The sequence below is a fragment of the Hylobates moloch genome, unplaced genomic scaffold (assembly GCF_009828535.3).
Source record: "Hylobates moloch isolate HMO894 unplaced genomic scaffold, HMol_V3 SCAFFOLD_13, whole genome shotgun sequence".
In the NCBI taxonomy this organism is placed as follows: Eukaryota; Metazoa; Chordata; class Mammalia; order Primates; family Hylobatidae; genus Hylobates; species Hylobates moloch.
Genome location: NW_026652288.1, coordinates 90,789,341 through 90,813,252, shown reverse-complemented (window position 1 = coordinate 90,813,252; position 23,912 = coordinate 90,789,341). Strand labels below are relative to the sequence as shown.

Below are 23,912 nucleotides of genomic sequence, written 5' to 3'. Positions count from 1 at the left end.
AACAATAAATCCACAAGGATAAAGGAACGGGAGAAGAGATGACAGAAAACCAAGAGATGTTATTAAAATTTTGGAACGAAGTGATGAGTGGTAACTGGCTTGGCAGAAAGAAGAAAGTGAAACCTAGGTGTCTGCCTGGGCAGAAGCAACAGGAAGCACACAGACGCATGCAGCAAGGAGGACGTACGCTTGGAAATCTGTTCGGAGAAAAATTAGACTCTCAGGCCCCTCCCCCACCAGGCAGAGACTTGAACAGAGAAGTGCCTCTCTAAATTATGAGACACTGGTATAGTAAAAAGTGGAGGTGTGAAGCCATTGAGAAAACGTAGGGTTGGGGAGGATTAAGTAATTGTCTTTCAGCTGCTCTCAAACACTTTGCTGTCTGTACCACTTTATACTCTTAAGAATTTTGAGGATCATTTTTTGAGAAAGATCTTTTGTTTACATTGGTTATATGTATCAATATTTATTTTATTACAAATTACAACGGAAAAAATATTAATTCATTTAAAATAACAATAGCAAGTCCATTATATATTAATATAAATAACATTTTTCTGAAATGTAACTATATTTTTCACAATATAGTTACATTATATTATAACTAAAAAATTAGTGAGAATAGTGGCACTTTTACATTTTTACAAATCTCTTTAATGTCTGGCTTAACAGAAAATAGGTTCTCATAACTGCCTCTGCACTCAATCTATCATCATATGTTGCTTTGGTGGAAGAATACCAAGAAAATCCAGCTTTGCAGAGATATGTAGTTAGAAAGAGACCATTATTTTAATAACATTTTCAGAGAGTTGTAAATATTTTTCTTCAATGCTACACCAAAATTTGATGAGTGGTAGTTTCTTTTTTTTTTTTTTTTTTAAATTATACTTTAGGTTTTAGGGTACATGTGCACAATGTGCAGGTTTGTTACATATGTATCCATGAAGAAGAGTTTCAATACAGAATTTGAAAGTGCATTAGTGAACTTTTTGTATTCTGTTACATTAAAATTTATTGCATAAACCTATCTTGCATTTTTTTCCCATGCATGATTTGGTAACATCCTGCACTAGTATTTGGAAAATACCAGTTCATTGATTTAGGCATATCTTTCAAACATAGGTGCACTTTATTACATAATATTGACAAATCACATGGCTACTATCACCAGTAACCCCACTTAGGAAACTTTGAAGCTAATGGTGGAGGATACTAGTTTTCCAAGATTCTGATTTTCTCCTGAAAACGCAAATTCTATCATTGGCAACAAATACCATCAGCTGTTTTCCCTGAAGTGATAAGGTTACTTTGTTCATTTTTGAGGGCTGTCTGTCTAATAGTCACATCTGAACGACCATTCTTTGTCAATCATTCTTTCAACTAAAATGGGGTTCTTTGAAAAAAGCAGGTAGTTCCACTTGTAACTCAAGCAATAGCACAAATGCTTTTCCTCGAGACAATCATTGCACTTTGGCATGCTGCAGAAGTGCTTTATGCATACTTCCCATTTCATCATAGAAAATATAAAAAAGAAGTGCATTTGAGGGTCAAGGTTAAATAATAATCAATAACTCTTACTGTTCACTAAAGACATATTTTAATGAAAGTGACTTTATTTTTTGCTTTAACTGTTACATGCATGTTGGTGAAGAATACAATAATGACTAGCAGAGTTTGGTGCTACTACATTGGTTAATGCTAAGCACCAGCAATTTTACCTGTGGTTGAGTTTGCATCATAAGTGCATATATCACCACCACAAAAAATGCAAATAACTTCTGATGTTAGTATTATTATGAAAATAGTTTTGACTCTAGAATCCCTGAAAGAATCTTGGGAACCCCCTGAAGTCCACAGACTGCATTTTGAGAATCCCTAGCCTAAATACTTTACGAGAAATTCCTCAAAATCTGGTAATCAGGTTTTCACTTCCAGGCAAGATACTGAACAATTTCTCTCTAGAGAAATGCCAGCTTGAGATTTAACACCTAAAGATAATGACATTTAAGGCTTTAACCAATCAAACAGCCAATGAATCCAATCAGTGGAGAATCCTCTCCCCCTAACATACACACACACACACACACACACACACACACACACACACACACACCTTCCTATATTTTCTTGGACCCTCACATTTTAAATATGACACAAAGTCAAAGATTCCTAATATTTTAAAAAATTCTCTATGAAAAAAACAGATATAAACACACAAATTCTTAAAACAGAGGCAATGCAATTGTTATATTTTCTGGTTACTAATTATACACAAAAAAACTAACATATCCATTAAACAAGAACAGATCAACAAAGAGCTTTTGAGTCTTAGAAAATATGGCAGCAAAGGCCAGGCGCGGTGGCTCATGCTTGTAATCCCAGCACTTTGGGAGGCCGAGGTGGGCGGATCACGAGGTCAGGAGATCAAGACCATGGTGAAACCCCGTCTCTACTAAAAATACAAAAAAAAAATTAGCCGGGCGTGGTGGCGGGCGCCTGTAGTCCCAGCTACTCGGAGAGGCTGAGGCAGGAGAATGGCGTGAACCCGGGAGGCAGAGCTTGCAGTGAGCCGAGATCGCGCCACTGCACTCCAGCCTGGGCGACAGAGCGAGACTCTGTCTCAAAAAAAAAAAAAAGAAAATATGGCAGCAAAACTTTAAGAAATTCAGTAGTATATTTAGAGGACAGGGTTGACAAAAATCTTCTTGAATGTAAAACAAAAGACAAAGTAATGGAAAAACAGGAGAGAAAAGATAAAAAACGTAGAAAACCAATCTAAGAACCTTAAAAGCTGACCAATAAGAGTTCCAGAAAAAGAAAACTTTGGAGAAGGAAATTAGCCAACAATATTTTTCCAAACCTTAAAGAACTTGGATTAACAGATGATTGTGATATTTTAGAACTTTGAAGATAGAGAAGACCATACCAAAAAAAGGTAGTCATATATGAAATAGCATCAATCAAAATGGCTTCATAGTTGTCAACAAGAATTTTCAAAGAGCACATGGAGCAATGCCATCAGCAAACAGGGATTATTTCTTCTACAACAGAGGTCTGCACTTAGCCAAGTGTGAAGGTGGACTACAGACCTTTTTAGAGTCCTGTAAGGAATCAAAAGTACTTATCCTTATCCTTTCTCAGGAAACTCCCAGGAAATAATTCATCACTATTAGAGTAAAGGGGAATAAATAGGCATGGGAACCAACCCAAGAGAAAAGTGAAGTAAATTGAACCATGGCAGTGGGGAATCCCAGGATGATGCTTATGTAGCAACCTAGAGAGCAACCAGTTTGACTGGAGCAGAAGGAAGGAAGGCTTCAAGAGGGTGGTCTCCAAGATAAAATGGAAACCGATATTATCTAGCATACCTGATCATATTGAGAGGTATGTAGTTCTAATAGATGATTTAAGGAAGAAAACCTAACAAACAAAATATGAGACAATGATTAAGTCCAGAAAAAAGCGAAGTTTAGAAGAAACAAAATGGGACAGTAATATACCTTGAGATTTAATTATGAACAAAATTTATATGATTGCAATGTAAACACCAATTATTCATTTAACCTAAATGTTGCCTCGGGGGAGGAGAAATAGGGTGGGGAAGAGGTCTCAGTAGATGTGTGATTTTCATGATGAATCTTACACTAGCTGACTTTTTAAACTATGTATATGTTTGACTTTGATAAAAATTAAATTGAGAACAAAATACAGCTCTGCAGAAAATGTTCCATCACGTGATTTTTTAGTGCTGCCTAAAATGACTATACAGTCATTCTTCTGCCATCTGCCAGAACAGTAGTTCTCAAATATTTTCCCCTGAGACACACATGACAAGCTACGTGTGTGACATAATCCCACGGATATTCCCATGGTGCTAACTCTAACATGATGTTTCTTTCCTGCTTAAATTACATCAGCTATCATTCGTGACCAGATTGGGCAACCCCATCTCTACAAAAAACTTCAAAAATTAGCCAAACACGGTGGCAAGTGCCAGTAGTCCCTGCTACTTGGGAGGCTGAGGTGGGAGGACCGCTTCAGCCCAGGAATTTGAGGTTGCAGTAAGCTATGATTGTTCCAGTGCACTCCAGCCTGGGGGAGTGAGCAAAACTCTGTCTCAAAAAAAAAAAAACATTTGTAAATGTTTAATTATATCAGATATCTCTTTGAGATTTTAATTCAAATTTTTGGGGGGATATATACCCAGAAGAGAAATTGTTGGATTATACAATAGTGAGCTCTGTCTTTAATTTTTGAAGAATCTCCATACTGTTTTCCATAGTAGTTGTACCAGTTTACATTTCCACCAACAGTTTGCAAGGGTTCCACATCTTCGCTAACACTTATCTTTCCTTTTTTTTCTAACAAATGTCAGATAATATTTCATTGTGGTTTTAATTTGCATTTTATGACTGCTTATGTTAGACATTTTTCCACATACCTATTAACTATTCGTATGTCTTCTTTAAGGACATGTCTGTTCTGGTTCTTTGCCCATTTTTATACCGGTCATTTATGGTTTTGCTACTGAGTTATAGAAGTTCCTTATTTTTTTTACATTGACCCTTTATCAGGTATCTGGTTTTCAGCATTATTCCCACGAGCCAAAGAAATCCAAATGTCATCAACAGATGAATGGATAAAGGAAATATGGTATATACATACAATGGAATATTACTCAACCTTCAAAAAGAAGGAGATTCTGCCATTTGTGACAACATCAATGAACCTACAGAACATATGCTAAGTGGAATAAGCCAGACACAGAAGGAAAAATACTACAACTCATAGAAACAGAGTAGAATAATGGCTGCCAGAAGCTGGGGTGATGGGTGCTGAACAAGGAGGCTTCATTAAAGGATATAAATTTTCACTTATGCAAGATAAGTTAGTCCTAGGAGACTATTGTACAGCATAGTGTCGATAGTAAACTACTGTATCATATACATTAAAACTTTGCTGAGAGGGGAGATCTTAAGTGCTCATATCACACACACACACAAAATAGAGCAGGAGGGAATTTTTGGAGGTGAGGGATACATTGATGGCATTGATTGTAGTGATGGTTTCATAGGTGTATAACGATGTCTAGAACATCAAATTGAATACATTAAATATGTAAAACTTGTTCCCTGTCAATCATACCTCAGTAAAGTGGTTTTAAAAAAGAAATTATGGCTGGGTATGATGACTCACACCTGTAATCCTAGCATTTTGGGAGGCCAAGGTGGGCAGATTGTCTCAGCTCAGGAGTTCAAGACCAGCCTGGGCAATATGGTGAAACTCTGTTAAAAATACAAAAATTAGCTGGGCATGGTGGTGCATACCTGTAATCCCAGCTACTTGGAAGGCTGAGGCAGGAGAACTGCTTGAACCTGGGAGGCGGAGGTTGCAGTGGGCCAAGATAGTGCCACTGCACTCCAGCCTGGATGACAGAGTGAGATTCTGTCTCACACACACAAAAAAAACTATATAGAATACAAATGAATACAATATATTATAAGATAAATTTGAACAATTTTTTTTGAGTCAAGGTCTCACTCTATCCCCAGGCTGGAGTGCAGTGGCACAATCTCAGTTCACTGCAACCTGCACCTCCCTGGGATCAGGTAATCCTCCCACCTCAGGCTCCCGAATAGCTGGGACTATAGGCATGTGCCACCATGCCTGGCTAATTTTTGGTACTTTTTGTAGAGACAGGGTTTTGTCATGTTGCCAAGGCTGGTCTCAAACTCCTGGGCTCAAGCCATCAGACTGCATCAGCCTCCCAAAGTGCTAGGACTACAGGCGTGAGCCGCCTGTAATCTGAACAATTTTTAATATGTCAAAAGTTCAATATTCACAAACATACCTACTTTATCTACACTTACTAAGTGGTTGACATACCTCAGGACTGATCTCAACATATCCCATGTCATACATAACACTGAGTTTGATAACTGTTGAGTTATAACATGATTCCTAAACTCAGATGCCTACTGGAGTCAGGTGTATAAGAAAAGAGTTAAAACATGTAAACCACTCATTCTTTCCCTATTCCACTTTTGATAGAGTCATGAACCAGAGAACTTCCTTTTTATTATAAGAAAAGTAAGGGATCCTGTGTAATTCTGAATGAAAACGGATCCTCAGCCTCAGTATCTGACAGATCAGTGGGAGTGGTAGCAGCTGTGGCAACCTGTACAGGGCAAGTCATTTCTAAGGTAGCCACCACTCAGTTCTGGCCAATTATGACCACACTAGAATAGATGCATCTTCTCATGCCCATCTCATCTCCATCTTACACTTTCACATCCTAATGTAAGTCCCATGATATCTAAGGGGGAAGTTACCAAAGATGTTTATGGACCATATGATTCATATTTCTAAGAAACTCCTGATTTTCAAACAGACCCTCCCTTTCAACTTATAAACCATGGAATGATCCTGGAGAATCCAACATTTTAGTGTACAGAATTTACCTCCAATATGGCTTCTCAAAGCTGGAAAATATATACAAATCCCATCTCCAACTAGGTACTCCAATCTTCAGTTCAGATAATGAGGTGACCGTGTTTGTTATCCAGTCCAACTGTGCAGAAGGATAACTCCTTTTTTTGTTAGATCATGTTACGCAACCTGGACTGAGCCAATGCACAGTGACTACATAGGGTGGAGGTCATGAATGTTAGATTTGGCAACTCCCCCAAAGGGACTGAATACTGTAGTTTACGATATAAGAAGATAATACCACAGCAGTAATTGAAACCATACTTCCGTCTTCTAACTCTTATTCAACATCCCATAGCTCTCTCCCTAACCGTCTTTCCATAGCCTTTCCTTATCCTTCAAGCACATGTTTGGAGTGTTGTACAAGAGCAACTTCATCCCATTTTCCTTTTGACAAGGGCCTGTCTCTATATGTGGGTATCAATCTTTCCACCAGTCCCAGAGGAAGAGGCTTCTGTCCTTCAGTTGAAAGATCATGCTCTTCATTTACCTGGACTCTACACCTGTAGTCACCCCTCCTCCACAACGAAAGTCTTCCTTCCTATATTCAGCCATGCCCAGAGTATCCCTGCCTTCAAACAAATGTAAGCAAATGCTTCATTAATCCTTGTTTCTGCCAGGCACGGTGACTCACGCCTATAATTCGAGCACTTTGGGAGGCCAAGGTGGGCAGATCTCCTGAGGACAGGAGTTCGAGACCAGCCTGGCCAGCATGGGGAAACCCCGTCTCTACTAGAAATACAAAAATTAGCCAGGTGTGGTGGTGGGCGCCTGTAGTCTCAGCTACAGCTACTGAGCTGAGCTCAACTCAGCTACTGAGGCTGGGGCAGGAGAATCGCTTGAACCGGGGAGGCGGAGGTTGCAGTGAGCCGAGATTGTGCCATTGCGCTCCAGCCTGGGCGACAAGAGCAAAACTCTGTCTCTAAATAAATAAATACCCCATTTCTTCTTTAAGCTGATGCCCAATCACCCCATTTCTTCTTCTCATCCTTTACCTTTTTATTAACCATTCTTCCTGTTGTTTCCATCTAGCTCTGATTATGACTGTAATAATGGAAATGTGTAACATTTAAAACTTAATTTGCAAAATACTTCCACAGATACCATTCTTTTGACCCTCATAATAACCTTATGAAATAGTAGAACAAAAACTATCTCTGATTTATAAAAGAGGAAACTTACTTTGGGAGTGATGAAGAGATTTGGGTAAAGTGAACTACAGCCAGTAAGTAGCACAGGAATTTGAACGCAATCCACTGAGTTGTGGTGCAGTGACTTTCCACCTTCTACTGCTCTGAAGATACCAGCTTTACTATGACTAGTGAACACCTTCTTGCCAAAGTCAATGATAATTTTCTTGGCCTTTTTACACCTTTAATTTTCTTCCCTTTAAAGTATATTGACTAATCTTGAAATTTTTTGAAGCATTCTTTGTTCTTTAAAACTCTTTCCCCAGCTTTTGAGACACTGCAATTTTCAGAATCTTACTCTGTTGTCCAGACCAGAGTGCAGTGGCATGATCACAGCTCACTGCAGCCTCAAACCCCTGGCTTCAAGCAGTCCTCCTGCCTCAGCCTTCTGAGTAGCTGGAACTACAGACATGTGCCACTGTGCCCAGCTAATTTTTTAATTTTTGGAAGAGATAGGATCTCGCTGTTTTGCCTAGGCTGGTCTGCAACCCCTGGGCTCAAGCGATCCTCCTGCATCAGCCTCCCAAAAGGCCACTGTGTCCAGCCTCTACACCCCTTTTTGATCTCTCCCAAAGCGGAGATTTTCCTAGCACTCAACTTTCAGATTTTCTCTCTCTCGCTCTCTCTCTCTCTCTCTCTGCCTCTCTCTGTCTTTATTTTTATTTTTTTACCTTTTGGTTTCTCTTCCTGGTGAGTCCATGGCTTTACACAGATGTCTCCAATATCTATTCTAAACATCTGCTTCTAAATTAGAAGCTTAAAGACATCTTGAGCTTTAATTTTGCCTACTCTTTCTTTTCTTAGTCTATCTTTCACAAAGTTCCACTGTTCTTTGCCTAAAATGGCTCATGTCTGCTTTTTCTTTCTGTCCTCACTACTACCACCTATCTCCAGGGGCTCACTAGCCCCTCAAGACTAGGTGATGCACTCTACAAAATTTCAACATCCTGACTAGTCCTCTTATCAGTGGTCATTTTCTTCCAGTCATCGTGCACACTGGATGATGTTTTCAATGTGACATATTTCCAAAATAGGGCTTTGTGTGACTGCATCGAATGGGCAACTTTGGGCCAGCCCTGGGTTAGTCAGAGCAATAGCAGAGAGGCTGAGCACTGCCACTAGAGGACCCACTTTCCTGCTTCTCCTAGACATTGCTAATGAGTGTTGATGGGGCAACTGATTATTACCCTGTCTGGGGTGCATACATGTTTTATTACTGCCCTAGATGAGGAATGCTAAGAAATTTAGGATGCCTGGAGTTTAGAGTACATGCAATAGCATGCTGCTAAATATTTAACAACTGAGTCTCCAGGGAATAAAAAAAAATGTCCTAATTTGTAGTGTTTGCCAATTTCCATGGTGTAAATATTCCCGCTATGTCTGATCTCAATCCACCAACATGATTTCACAGAATGTGGACTTGGGAAGAGATGCACACGACTGGCCCTCACAATGAGAAAGTGTTTATGGAAGAGGCTACAAAGGCCAACTGATACCAGGTCATGGTGGACCTCATATGTCAAGTTTTAAAACCTCGACTTTATTCTGTTGCAAAGGGAAGCTATCAAAGGTTTAAAAAAAAAATAGAACATGCTCATTGCTGTGGTTTGAATGTGCCCCCAAAGTTTATGTGCTGGAAACTTCATCCCCAATGCAACAGTATTGAGAGGTGGGGCCTCTAGGTCGAAAGGGCTCTGACCTTATGAATGGATTCATGCTGTTATCTAGGGAGTGGGTAAGTTATCAAGAGAGTGGGTTACTGGTAAAAGGATGAGTTTGGTCCCCTTTGCCCTCTCTCACATGCTGTCTTACCCTTCCACTGTTTTCATGGGATTATTGCAGTAGGAAGGCCACTACCAGATGCAGCCCCCTCAGTCTTGGACTTCCCAGCCTCCAGAACTGTGAGAAATAAATCTCTGTTCTTTCAAAATTACTCAGTCTTAGGTATTCTATTGTAGCAACACAAAATGAACTAAATCATTAAGATTTGAATGTTAGAAAAAGTATCCTTATTAACTTCCACATGGTTCCAAACTCATTTACTCTTCCCCTTTTCAAACTTTTACCAAAGTATACTCACACATATATTTTCAAAATGTGTGAGACAAAATTTTACTATCATAATTATGGAAATTTATTTCAAATAAAACACCTCAAACTTTTAAAAATAGGAGAAAAATAACATAAACAGAAAATTTATAAAAATATAAATTTTCAATAAGCATATTTGAAGTAATAGTAATATTAAGTGATTTCAAATGATGATAAGGCATTTCACCTATTAGATTTGAAAATAGTTTTTAAAAGAGCAATAACCACTGTGTGACCTGAATGAGGGATGGGAGATGACAGTTCTCATACATTGCTGACAGAACTGCAAAATGTTAAAAATTTCTGAAGGGTAATTTGGCAATATGTAAATATATAATATTTCTGAAAAATGGGCATAACTTTGTCTCAGAATTTATACTTCTGAGAATTATCCTAAGTAAATAATTCCATAAATCTACGAGATATTCCAATAATCTATGAGATTATTCATTGCAGAATGTTTAAAATAGCAAAAAGAAATTGAAAACCATCTATAAAGGCAGGCAATTGGTTTAATTATGTATGCTACATCCACATATCAGATTATTATGTGACCTTTACAATTATAAGGTAGCTGTAGTTATTGATGTAATGTTTCTAGATATTTTAAAGTGGAAAATCAGGTTATAAGACATACATATATATGTTTATAAATACATATTCTGAAAAATCATATAGCAATATAATGATTATATATGAGAAATAAAAGATTTTAAATTTTTATCTGTATATTCTACTTTTTCAAAAGTGAATATAAATTATTTATGTATGTTATTCTCTCAGCTTAAGTGATAGTCAACATAAAAAAGTCATAGAAAGATTTCCTGTGTCTTTTACAAAATTGCTATCTATGTGTTACCTACTTAATAAGAGCAAACACTTATATAACACTTGACTATATAGTTAGCAGTATTCTAAAGAACATATATACACACACACATATACACATATGTATATATGTATAAATGTATACATATAAAATAGGGTTATTGTGTGGATCCAAATAGTTAAGTTTATGTGTGTGGGTTTGTGTGTGTATATATATGTATATGTGCATATATGTATATGTATATATGTGTATATATATATACACATTAGTTAAGTTTGTGTGTACATAATATATACCTACATGCATATATACATACACATAATTGGTTAAATTTATGTGTGTGTATATATGTATGTATATATGTACATACATATATACCTACACACACACACACACACACATAAACTTAACTAATTGGATCCACACAATAACCCTATGAGCTGGGTATCATTATTATCCCTATTTTACTGGTGAAGAAACAGATACACAGGATGAGCAAAAAAAGCTGAACAATTGCCCAACTTCACACAGGTAGTAATTAGTAAGCCAAGATTCAAACCCAGGCAGTCTGGTTACAGTGCTTATACTCTTGACCATCACACAATACTGACTCTCACTTAAATTTACTAAGCTTTAATTGTTTTACCTAAATAATGGGAATAATAATATTACTATCTTTGGGGCTTGCTGTTGGGCTTAATTGAAGTTATGCATGAAAGAACTTAGTTTAATATCTGACACATAGTTGAGTTAATAGTGCTAGCTATTAATGATAACAAAAATAATAACACTACTACTAGGACCTCACCTACCACCACCAATTCAACTTCATTTATTTCCCATTATGCCCCAACATATACTCTCTGCTTTATTTCAGTTAACTTTCAAATATGTTATGTTTTCCATATGTCATGTGTCATACTCAGGCCTCTGCTCATGCTGTTGGCCCCACTGAAATCAGGTGACTGGACTTACCCAAATCACATTTGGCTATAAAGCCTAGCTTAGCTCAGGTCCCTTCACTGATTACTCTGGCCTTCTGACCTTCTATTGCCCTATACTCACTCATTAACACACATGAGAAAATTAATACATTATCAACTGCCAATTCTTTCTAGCTAACAACACAATAAGCTCTGTGAAAGCAAGGATGAATGTTAAAGTGTTCTTCCCTTGCATCCCTTTTATCAGTTCCAACCTCCAGAAGACAGGACTTAGGTATTTAACACATGCTTGCTTTATTTCTACCTACTCATGGAAATATACCCATAGAAATAGAAACTCGCAATTTATCTAAGTTTCCCAGCAGTTTCTTTCCAGAAGAAGATAAATCACAATATTATAATCAGGGGAATTAAAATCATATGCAAATGCAAACTCAGACAAGCACACAAATTTTGTTATTGTTATTAATATGTAATACGAGTCAATAAATACACAATATTAATTACATAACCAACAATAGCTATAACTATTACATGTCTCCTTTGTGTCAAGCATTGTATCAAATGATTTATAGATATGACTTCTTACTGACAACCCTAGTATTAACAGAAATAGTGAATTTGTAAAAATGAAAGATGAAGTTAAGAACTTCTTTCGTAGAGCTAGGAATCAAATCCAGTTTGGCCTGACTCCAAAATACACTGTTTTTCTGTATATCTCCCTTCTTCCATATCTTTATACACAGTTAAGATTTAGTTTTCTATTTCTTAAGTATATCAATCAAAACTACTTTTCTTGCCAAAATTTGCCTTTCTAAAAATTAGGGTCAGTATGGAACACTCTGTTTCAGATATTCTCCCAGGAAATTTAGTACAATAATGCCAGAGGGATGTTGTTTTAAAGGAATCTTTAACTAAAAGTTGTCCCACACCCTGGGTGCTATTAGCATGAAGCTCTGGGTATCTATAATTATTAGAGTCATTAGGAAGTCCAATAAGCTCAAGTCCTTTTATGGCCAATGACACAAGGAAAAATCTGAGTCGACCTTTTAGAAAAAGTGTATCTAAATCCCCTTGTGAATAAGATGGTAAAACAGCTAATAGTGTCACTGTGACAGTCTCTGGAGTCTTTGTTCTGTGGATGTATGGACAACTTTATCCGGGTATTTCAGCCTGAGGCACTGAGTTATAAATAGAAGCAGAACAGTTCAGAAGAAAAGACTCCAGGCAGCTTACATGAAAGTTGTACTTTGATTCCCTCTCTGAGTACCATCGCTCCTTTTGTGGTATGTCGTCACTTCTCCTCAGACCTAAAACCTAAGCCACTCCTGGACCACTCAGCTGGACTCTCAAATTCAGGAACTGCATGGAACAAACTGAAAAACATTTACATTCTTCACATGGAAAGATTGGTGAAGAGCCCCACATCTCTGGTAAATGCAAACAGCTATAAACAGATGTAACCTGCACTTACTAATAATAACTCTTATCCTCAAATCATATTTTTAAGTTTGAGCCCAACACAATATTGAATTTCTTCATTTTATTTGCTTTATATTTCTAAGCTGTCCTGGATGCAGCAACTAAATGAAATAAATGTTTTAGGAAAAAGCAGCTGTTTTTAAAATGTGGATATTGGTTTTATGTAATACAAACTTTTTCCAAGTTTTTTTAACTTACAAAAGTCCTTGTTGTGTAGTTTCTATTATTTGAGCAATTTTTATAATGAATATGATGTTAGCTATTTTTCTATAGGCATAATAGAACATAAAATTCATTTTCATGTGATTAAAATTCATTAGAGATTGGCATTTTAAGACTTAAAATCTTTTCTGAAAAATAACCTTTGTAAAAATCCAAATGTGTTCCCTCCCCCTTCAACAAATGTTGGCTTTTGTTATTTTTTTATATGCTGCATATTGAATTTCCCAGGCTGTGTTTCTGAACAGCAATCTACTGAAAAAAGTGCAATTATTTTTTTTCACTCAAACATGCATTTGAGAGAAATGAGTAGATCAGATAAAGAGCTGAGATGCTATTCAACTCAACCTTGAGTCACTCTCTGTCTCTTTAAAAAAAAAAGGGTGGCAAAATCAATACAAACCAATAATAACTTCACATTTGTGGAAGCAACATGAATGGCTCTCCAAAATATTGAGACACATCCAAGTACATTTTCGTAGAGCTGATATTTATCAGAAGTCATTTGCCCTCAAGCAGATGCTCCCTTTCATTGTGCTCCTGTCACAAATGACTAAGATTTATGACAGACAATTACAGCATCTGCAGTTAGCAGCCTTATAATCAGCACCATTATTTAACGATTGGTGCAATAAACTGACTCCTGTTACTGTTTATCAGATATCAGTCAGTTCTGGCCATTTTCTTCAGCTCCCAAATCACAGTATGGTGCAGCTACTGCCTTTTAATGGCTAGGCAGAAGCAGGAGCATTTTCACATTTTTTACAGACTGCCGAGGGAAAGAAAAAAGCAACCAATTACATGTATGTATGCTGCCCTCTCATTTGAGATGCCCGTGTATGTAACTATCTCTATACAGTTCTAAACCTCTTGGGGGTGAAAAAAAAGCTTTTACTGTGGAAAGGGGCTTTTTATATTAAAAACAAAAACATACCGCAAAATAAAAGCAAAACAAAAAAACCCTCTTGCCTTTATTTTTAAAAAGTACGTTCTCTGTTTAGATTTGCATTTCTTTCTGAGTATAAAATGTTGCTCTGGTGGCCCACTGTTTTGTCATGTAAGTGTGGTTTCAGCTTGCCTTTCACAACCAGAAAAGCAGCTATTGTCCCTGAAAAATATTTGTCAAGGAGCAATTTTTTTTCCAAACTTTTTGTGAGGTTTTATTCAAAGGGAATTGCTCTGGACTCAATATGAGTGAAGTTTTTCATCAGTCAAAAAGTTGACACATAAAAGAGGCCATGTGTATGTGCCTAAAAGTCACTTACATATTACATATTACAGAATTCCATATTTCTAAACATACAAACGGGCAGAGGTATATATATTATTTAAAGTCCTTCCATAAGAAACATTGCATTTACATATCAACCATGAGGGGCAGGCAACAATTCAGAAGCTATATGGAAGGCAAGACTTCAGTGTAATGTGGAAAATGGTATAAAGATGTAAATTTACAGTCAAAGTAAAAAAGCTTATGCAATGCTTCTGTAGATGTCTTAGTGTCAAACGGTCGTCTGACACTAAGTTAAGTTATTTAAGGAAAAACAAAACAAACCACAATGCCAGACCTTACTGATTCCTGTCTTTTGTTACTTTTTCCCATAACCAAACAAGCTAAGTTTCTCATTCATAGCAATAAGCATTTTATCCAATGTCTTTCATTTTACATATTTGATAATATGGTGTATGCCTAGATGGATATATTGATGTGGCTGCCTTTGCAATTTAAAGTCTATAATTCATCCACAAAGTTACATGTTTCTTTCAAGGGGCGACATGATACTGGAGAACAGAATAGTGCATCCTTTTAATGAAAAAATAAATAGTGATTAGCCTGGCCAACATGGTGAAGCCCCATCTCTACTAAAAATACAAAAATTAGCCAGGCGTGGTGGCGCACGCCTGTAGTCCCAGCTATCCAGGAGGCTGGGGCACCAGAATCACTTGAACCCAGTAGGTGGAGGTTGCAGTGAGCTGAGATTGTGCTATTGTACTCCAGCCTGAGCAACAGAGTAAGACTCCATCACAAAAAAGGAAAGCGAAGGGAAGGGAAGGGAAGGGGAAGGGGAAGGGGAAGGGGAAGGGAGAAGGCAGGAAGGCAGGAAGGCAGGGTAACCCCATGGGAATCAGATTCCTTTCTGGAAAAATGCAAAAGGGGTTTTATTCAGTCAACATGTAAAATTGGTTATTTTCTAAGTTGAAACTTTTACAAAGGCTTCACAGACCTTCACAAACTAGACCTCAGACCTTCACATAAGTCTTCAACAGAGGAATGGTGAGAATGGGGGTTCTCAGACTGTTCAAGTTAGAATGACCTTAGGCGTCCTTCTGTGCAACCCTCTCATTTGAGAGATGGGGAGGGTGAGAGTCAGAGAATTAAGTGATTTTCACTGGAGAACTAGATGTTGGCACAGCTATAATCAGAACCCAAGTGTATGGCTTTGCTAGCTAGGTCCCTTCCTGCAGAGTCTACACTAGAGGACCCAGCTGCTCTCTCCAAGCCTGGCAGAAACCAGTTCTTTGGCTCTGCTGAGGCACATCCTACTCTGGGTGTTCTGTGCCCAGTCCTCCTACACAGTATGCTGCTGTAAGACTCAGGGAAACAAAAGTTTCCATGAATCTGCAAGACACTTACTTTATGACTTCAAAAGCTGAATATGGAGCAAGAACAAAACAACTATTCAGTCATACAGACATATAAAACTTTTATTCCATTGGTTGGCATCAAAATAACTCAAGTTGTTGGCTTTTAAATTTTCTAATAGTTTGATACCCTTGTATACGTCTTGGGTTTTGTTTGTTTTTCAAGTTTTTTCTTTCCATTTTGCACAAGTGATTGCAAAGTTTTGCAAAATAAAATCATTTAATTTCACCAATTTGGCAGCATCAAATAATCACAAATTTTGTGCAATCAGGAAGAAACCAGCATCAAACATTTTTTATCTGTCATATACAGAAATATATTAATGCATACACAGTTCTCTCACTCAATTTTAGTAAGATTGAACAAGTACTTTGGATGTATCAAAGAAATTGGTATATTTTCTACAGATGTCCTGCCCTTTTCTGTAGGGTTAGAAGGAAAAATTACCCAACTCACAGCAAGTTACTGCCTTTGCAAGCCAATGAAAAAGCCATTGGCACTGCAGGCTATTAGCAGGTGTTCCCAGGAAGCTCAATCTGGGTCAACACTATTCTAAACACATGCAGGTGGCATTTCAGTAACACACCTTGACACCAAACCCTGGTGCATAGTTGATGGCCATGATGAGCCCCAACAGATTTGACTGCTTCTTAGTAAAAACAAAATATTAAAAAAATAGTGGCAGGCGGAATTTTTTCTTTAGGAACCTTCTCTGAGGCTATTTGGAGCAGACAAGTGAGAGAGAACCCAAAGAAAGTCTATGCAGTCCATATGCCAATATTTGGTGGCTGGTCCCTGAGGACAGCATGGCGCAGAAGCTAAGGGTCTGGGCTCCTGAGCCAGCCAGATCTGAAAATGAATATGGATCAGGCTTGGTGAGACTTTGCCAGAGTTCTTAACTCACTAACTTCAATTATCTGCAAGGTGAGGATGAGAATGAAATTGAGTACATAAAGCACTGATCACTGAGTGTGATATGCAGATTGCTGCTTAAATGTTAGCTGCTGCTACTGCTATTGCTGCTATTTATACACACAATTCCAGACTGAATTGCTGTGCAGGTAGAAATTTGGACTTTAGAGTCAGGTTCAATAAATAATGCTCCCTGAACTTAGCTATATAAAATTTTCACACTAATCCCAGCTAAAGTCTATATACGTATTCTATCAGTCTATCTAAAACATACATATGCCGGGCATGGTGGCTCACGCCTGTAATCCCAGCACTTTGGGAGGCTGAGGCAGGTGGATCACGAGGTCAGGAGATCGAGACCATCCTGGCTAACACGGTGAAACCCCGTCTCCACTAAAAATATAAAAAGTTAGCTGGACGTGGCGGCGGGCGCCTGTAGTCCCAGCTCTTGGGAGGCTGAGGCAAGAGAATGGCGTGAACCCAGGAGGCAGAGGCTGCAGTGAGCCGAGATCACGCCACTGCACTCCAGCCTCGGTGACAGAGCAAGACTCCATCTCAAAAAAGATAAAAAATAAAAATAAAAATAAAAATAAAAAATAAAACATACATATTTAAACAATAATTATTATTGTATCTTGTTGACTTTGGTTTGGTTCCATACTAAATGAATAGAATGCAGATAAAACATAAAGATATTATGAAGTACATGATTTCACTTTTTAAATTTAGTAACACTATTACCCTGGGGACAATGGAGCTGGCAATATGAAAAATTCCTATGACTACTATTCTAAAAAGGAGAGTCTATAGCTTTTAACTGCTTGTTATCTTAATTTTTTCCATTTTTTGTAACAATCTATCCACAAAAATAAGGTTGAAGTTAGTAGAAGGAACCAAGGGTTCTCTTTAAGAATCAGAGACTCTGGCAGATGAGTTGCTGAACAGCAAAAGTGAGTCAAATGAGAGTGGTGAAAGGGCAGGGAGCCAAGAGTGCCATCCATTCTTAAGGAAGTCATGACACTATTTCATGATATAATGAGGAGGAAAAACAAGGCTTTGGGCATCTCTGAGTTCTAGTACAGGTCCACACTTAGTAACTACTTTGGACTAGTTATCCTCTCTATAGCCTCAGTTTTCTATATGCAAACATTAAATAATAGTAATATCTACATTGTTGTTTGAGAAATTAAATGAGTCAGCATATGTAAAGTGTAGCACACAGCTGACATGTAGCAGTCACTAATTAAATGGTTTATCTAGAAATTGCCCCCCAGCTTTGCTTTTATCATGTGTTGCTCTGTGCAAGTGTGAAATGCCTAATAATTGCCTTGACCCATTGTAGAAAAGTGCCCTCAGTAGCAGAAAGTGTATTATAATTAGAAATAGGTAACTTGTAGTCACCTAAACATTTTTAGAAATTAAGTGCAAATCTATTTTTTTCCCAAAAAACAACTTCATGTTTTGTTTTGTATTTTTTTTAATGTGGCTGCAAATCAATTCTATTAATTCAATTCCACTGCAGGTGTTGGCCAAGCATCAGCTTTTGCAGTAAGAGATAGTAATTGCTCTGGTGCTGAAAGGTGCCAATTTTTCCATATATTATTTAGCTAAATATAAAGTAAAGCCTTTGTGAAAAGCATTTTAAATCTCGTCTGTACTCTTTATCTGATATTCTTAGATGCTGTATCATTTTAGTGCCTGCTTCCAAGAATTAATTTCCTGCACTCTATGATACTTTCACAACTGTGATTTAAGAAAGTCTATGAAGACGTACTCTTTATAAAATGAATGTCACAAATAGAATGGATTATTTTTATTCATTCATATGTGAAGTTTACTCACTGATCTTTGGGTTAGTATGTAAGACAGCATACAGTATGACTAGCAATATAAATAAAGGAAGAATTCAAACATTCCCCATGCCTTTAAAGCTATTCTAAAATGATACCAAAACACTACAAATTTTCACTTAAGAACAAGCACTTCAAACTGTGATGAGAAGTTTACTTTACAAAGGATTTTCACTGCATTTTAGCTTTGCAAATCCCTGATGGGGTAGCTGGAGAAGGAATTCTTAAACCCATTCCAAAGAAAGAAAAAGTGTGACTTAGAAAGAACCTAGGGTCACACAAGTAAAAGAGGCTAGAATTCAAGCCATTTCCTCCAGGTTTTTTCCCCTATTCCCACTACACATGATTTGTTTGTTTTTGGCTACACTAAGCTGACTTAACGTAAAAATCTTGAGTTTTGGAGATAGCTCCATCCTTTATCACTAGCGGTATGGCCTGAGACAGGTCACTGATAATAGAAATTGAGGGTAAGAATGCCCTCCTGGATGCAAATTCCAGCCCTCCCACTAAGCTTTGTGATTGTGGATGGTTACTTTGTTTTTTAGGCTTTTACTTCCTAGTGTGACTAATGAATAAAACTCCAACTTCATGGGGCTATTATAATATGTCATATATTATAATATATAGATGGAATGAGATATTCCTGCTAAAGGGCCAAATACAACACATAGTACATAGTAAGGGCTCAAGAAATATGTTATTATTATTAATAAAATTGGACTAAAATCCCTACCTCCCAAAGTTGTCTGTGGTATTAATAAAATATCATATTAAAAGACCTTGTATCAGCAAACTATTCTGCCAAGTTTAAGTGTTATTGTATTATTGCTGTTGGCAGCAGCCTATGCTCATTTGGTCTAATTTCTAAGCCTTCAACCTGTGGCCCTACTTGACCCAGGTATTCGTAACAATGTTGAATGTTTTCCTATTAAAAAATGGACAGAATATGGAAGAGAACCTTTGATTTCCCCTGTGTATTGTAGAGACCTGAACTACTTTCTCTCATTGTCTGGGCAAGTTCAACCTCCTGAGAGGCCACCGGGAGGATAATTTTGAGGATTATAGGATAACATGGAGCACAAGGGCAGTGGAAAGATGAAGAACTTAATTCAGGTAGAGTTAAGACAAAATAAAGAAATGCCTAGAAATGGTCTTCACTACATAGTAATTCCTCTGGCTCTACGAACACACACAGGGATCCAACCTTAATGCTCACACAGTTTCTGGGGCATTTTATGCTCTCTCTTTAAAAGACCCTCTGCTAATGTACACAATGTATGGGTGAGCCTATAGCATTACACCTGCTACCGGCCTTGCCCTTGCTTTCTGGTTTACCTGATTTCAAATCCATCTTTTCAAGTTGTACTGTGACTAGCTTTTGTTCATGTTTGTTTAGATTATTATTATTATTTATTAATTTTTTTTTGAGATGGAGTCTTGCTCTGTCGCCCAGGCTGGAGTGCAATGGCACGGTCTCGGCTCACTGCAAACTCTGCCTCCCGGGTTCACGCCATTCTCCTACCTCAGCCTCCCGAGTAGCTGGGACTACAGGCGCCCACCACCACGCCCGGCTAATTTTTTTTATTTTTTTATTTTTAAAGTAGAGACGGGGTTTCACCATGTTAGCCAGGATGGTCTCGATCTCCTGACCTCGTGATCTGCCCGCCTCGGCCTCCCAAAGTGCTGGGATTACAGCCGTGGGCCACCGTGCCTGGTCTAGATTATTTTTTAATTATTAATTTCCAATTTTATTGTATGCACGAGGCCAAAGAAATGCCTTTTATAACTACTCTTTCCTGTAGAACTGGGGTAATTGGCCAAGGTTGTGTTTTAATAATGACCAGTAGCTGTGAGGAGGAAGGAGCTGGGACAAAGGTGGTAACACCTGTAGTTCAGGGATTCTCACTTGCATGAGCCATTTCCAAGATCCTGAGAGAGATTTAACAATACGAAGTGCTGAGATATTTGTCAGCTTAAAAAAATTGTAATCTATTATCATTTATATTTTATTATAAGTAAATATTAATGTTTATTTCATATTAAATTTATAATCATGCATTCTTCTTCTTAAAGGGGCGTCTCTTAATGGTGTAAGTTTTCAGTTTGCCCCTGAGTTGGAGACAAGGACACAGGCACAGAAAGAGGCAAGCAAAATTTAGTCCTTTTGGAATTCTAGGGAAAGAGATCAGAGGCACACTTCTAGCCAGGGAAAGCCTAGAAGCATCAGATTGTTGAATAATTTAGCAAGTTACAAGTTTACCTGGCATACAGGATGTAGCATAGAGGAAATGAAGATGTATTGGGGCTCAAGGCATGGTTTGTTAATTAATAAGTGAGTTAAATATAGTAGACTATTTTAAACTGGTTCTGGACTTGCTTGAACAAACTTAGAGCAGAAGTTCCTGATAGTTACTTCCAAGATGGGAAGTTGTCCACATGATCTTGGAGGTTAATCTAGCTCAGTATTAAGTGCACAGAATTTTTTAATTTTAATATTTTTATTATTTTTTTAAATTTTACTTTAAGATCCGGGATACAAGTGAAGAACCTGTAGGTTTGTTACATAGGTATACATGTGCCATGGTGGTTTGCTGCACCTATCAACCCATCATCTAGGTTTTAAAGCCCACATGCATTAGCTATTTGTCCTAATGCTCTCCTTCCCCTCGCTCCCCATCCCCACACTGGCCCCAGTGTGTGTTGTTCCCCTCCAGTGTCCATGTGTCCTCATTGCTCAACACCCACTTATGAGTGAGAATATGCAGTATTTGGTTTTCTGTTCCTGTGTTAGTTCACTGAGGATGATGGCTTCCAGCTTCATCCATGTCCCTACAAAAGATATAATCTCATTCTTTTTATGTCTGCATAGCATTCCAGAGTGTATGTGTACCACATTTTCTTTATCTAGTCTATCACTGATGGGCATTTGGGTTGGCTCCATGTCTTTGCTATTGTAAATGGTGCTGCAATAAACATACATGAAATGCACAAATTTTTAAATGTCCCTACAAATGATATAATCTCATTCTTTTTATGGCTGTATAGTATTCCATAGTGTATATGTACCACATTTTCTTTATCCAGTCTATCACTGATGAGCATTTGGGTTGGCTCCATGCCTTTGCTATTGTAAATAGTGCTGCAATAAACATACATGAAATGCACAGATTTTTAAAGCCATACCAACTAGGTTTGAATCCTTACTTGGCCACCAACTAGCACTGAGATGGGAAATCACTTGGTCTCTCTTATGTCCTAGTTTCCTAATCTGTAAAATGGGATACTACCAGCATCTACCCTTTAGACTTGTCAAGAGGACTAAATACAACCAAGTGTAGAGAGCACTTATCACAGTGTCTAGAACATCAGTGCCCAACGAATTTGAGCTCTTTCTATCCCTCCCCAGGTTTCCTCCCCTATTATCTGCTGCCACATCAGCTGTCTGTGGCACTCTGATTATCTATGGTTTATTTTGGTTGTTGTATTTTCTTTTTAAATAATGATGCTCCTGATTTTAAAACAAATATATTCTTCTTGTATCAAACTTAGAAAGATCTCAAAAAGTATAATGGAGAAATTTAAAAAAATTTAGACATCTCTATGGCTCATTCATGTAAGCTGCATGTCTTCAGTGTCTACATGGGTCAGGCAATAAAGTTTGGCTCTGTCACCTCTAGGTCCTGCTTTCTTCCCAGTCCATCTCTCTGTACTATTGAATTTATTTAAAATAAGGGGTGATAAAACTTTTGAAATGTATTCAGTCAGGTAACTAAGGCCAGTTCTGCTCTTAGGTAAAGTTTAACTTCTTCATCTATTATTCTAACTTAACTACCTAAAATAATATTAAGATTAATCCCAATCATAGTGAGAACTGTGTTGTTCTACGTGGTACACAAAGTTCTCTCATTCAAATCACACTATAACCCAGTGTAGGGACATAAGATAAGCACCAACATTTGCAGTTTACAGATGAGGAAACTGAGGCACAGGGAGGCTAAAGAGGTTGCTGAAGGGAAGTTAAGTGATTTGGACCAAATCACAGAGCTAGGATACAATCAGCCTGAGAACCACATCCTCGAGATCACCAGGGCAGCACCTTCAAACCTAGAGTTTTCAAGAATTGTTCGCAGCCATTTGAAACTTTCTCTTTCCATTTTCAATTTCCTGCCCTCTGCCCACTGGACAGCCCATTCAGCTCCCATTTCCAATCAAGAATACCACAGAACACTCCCAGATCCAAGTTCTCAAATAACCCATTGAGACGAACCCGAGGATTGTTTGTAACTCAAAGGATAAATGCTCGAGGAGATGGATACTCCATTCTCCATGATATGCTTATTTCACATTGCATTCCTGTATCAAAATATCTCATGTACCCCATGAATATATATACCTACTATGTACCCACAGAAAGCTTTTTAAACAAATTTTAAAAAATTTTATAAAGAGATGAACCCTAGGAAGAGCCCACTCAACAACTTCTACCACAGCCTTAGAGGCAATACCAATACAGATGTGATGAGAACAGTTATCTATTAGTTTGCTCTGAAAGGCAGCCATCAGAATTCTTTTTCAATATGCATTTTAAAATTAAATAATATGTACTAGCATTTCCTCTCTCCTTCACAAGGAGAGAGAAAAATAAGCCAAGATTAGCAACAGGTCATTGTGTTGCTGTTCTGAGCAAAACCATTACTTGCTTTGGTGGAAAGTAAAAGCTTTCGATAATTTACCATGTATCTATTTTCTTACATTAAGCTTCAAAAATAGTGGCTCCTCTTTCTCAACTCTGTCTTTGTGGTAGCAACAGTGGGGAGCATGGTTCAGCAGCTCTTTGTCCGTGCCCAGGAGCTACACACCCTTGAGGTGACTGGCCAGGAGGCAGCTGCCCAAATCAAGGCACATGTAGCCTCACTGAAGGGCACTGCCTGGGAAGATCAACCTGTGCTCCTGGCAGGCACACCCCTAGAGGATGAAACCACCCTGGGCAAGTACGGGGTGGAGGCCCTGATTACCCTGGAAGTAGCCGACCACATGCTTAGAGGGAAAGTCCATGTTTCTCTGGCCCATTCTGGGAAAGTGAGAGGTCAGACTCTCAAGGTGGCCAAATGGAGGAGGAGGAGGAGGACGGGGAGAAGGAATAAGAAGAGGAAGAGGAAGAAGAGGAAGAAGAGGAGGAGGATGAACAGGAAGAGGAAGAAAGAAGAAGAGGAAGGAAGAAGAAGAAGAAGAAGAAGAAGAAGAAGAAGAAGAAGAAGAAGA

At 37.9% G+C, this 23,912-nt stretch overlaps 1 protein-coding gene across 1 annotated transcript in view; it reads left to right on the top strand.

The window, feature by feature from the left end:
- Window positions 1-23,460: 23,460 nt before the first annotated feature.
- LOC131380952 (ubiquitin-like FUBI-ribosomal protein eS30 fusion protein) overlaps window positions 23,461-23,912 on the top strand; it is a 937-nt gene continuing 485 nt past the window's right edge. Inside the window, exon 1 of the mRNA XM_058426287.1 lies at window positions 23,461-23,753. Within this exon, the coding sequence (XP_058282270.1) occupies window positions 23,469-23,753 (285 nt within the window). The 5' untranslated portion in view covers window positions 23,461-23,468. The remainder of the gene's footprint in view (window positions 23,754-23,912) is intronic.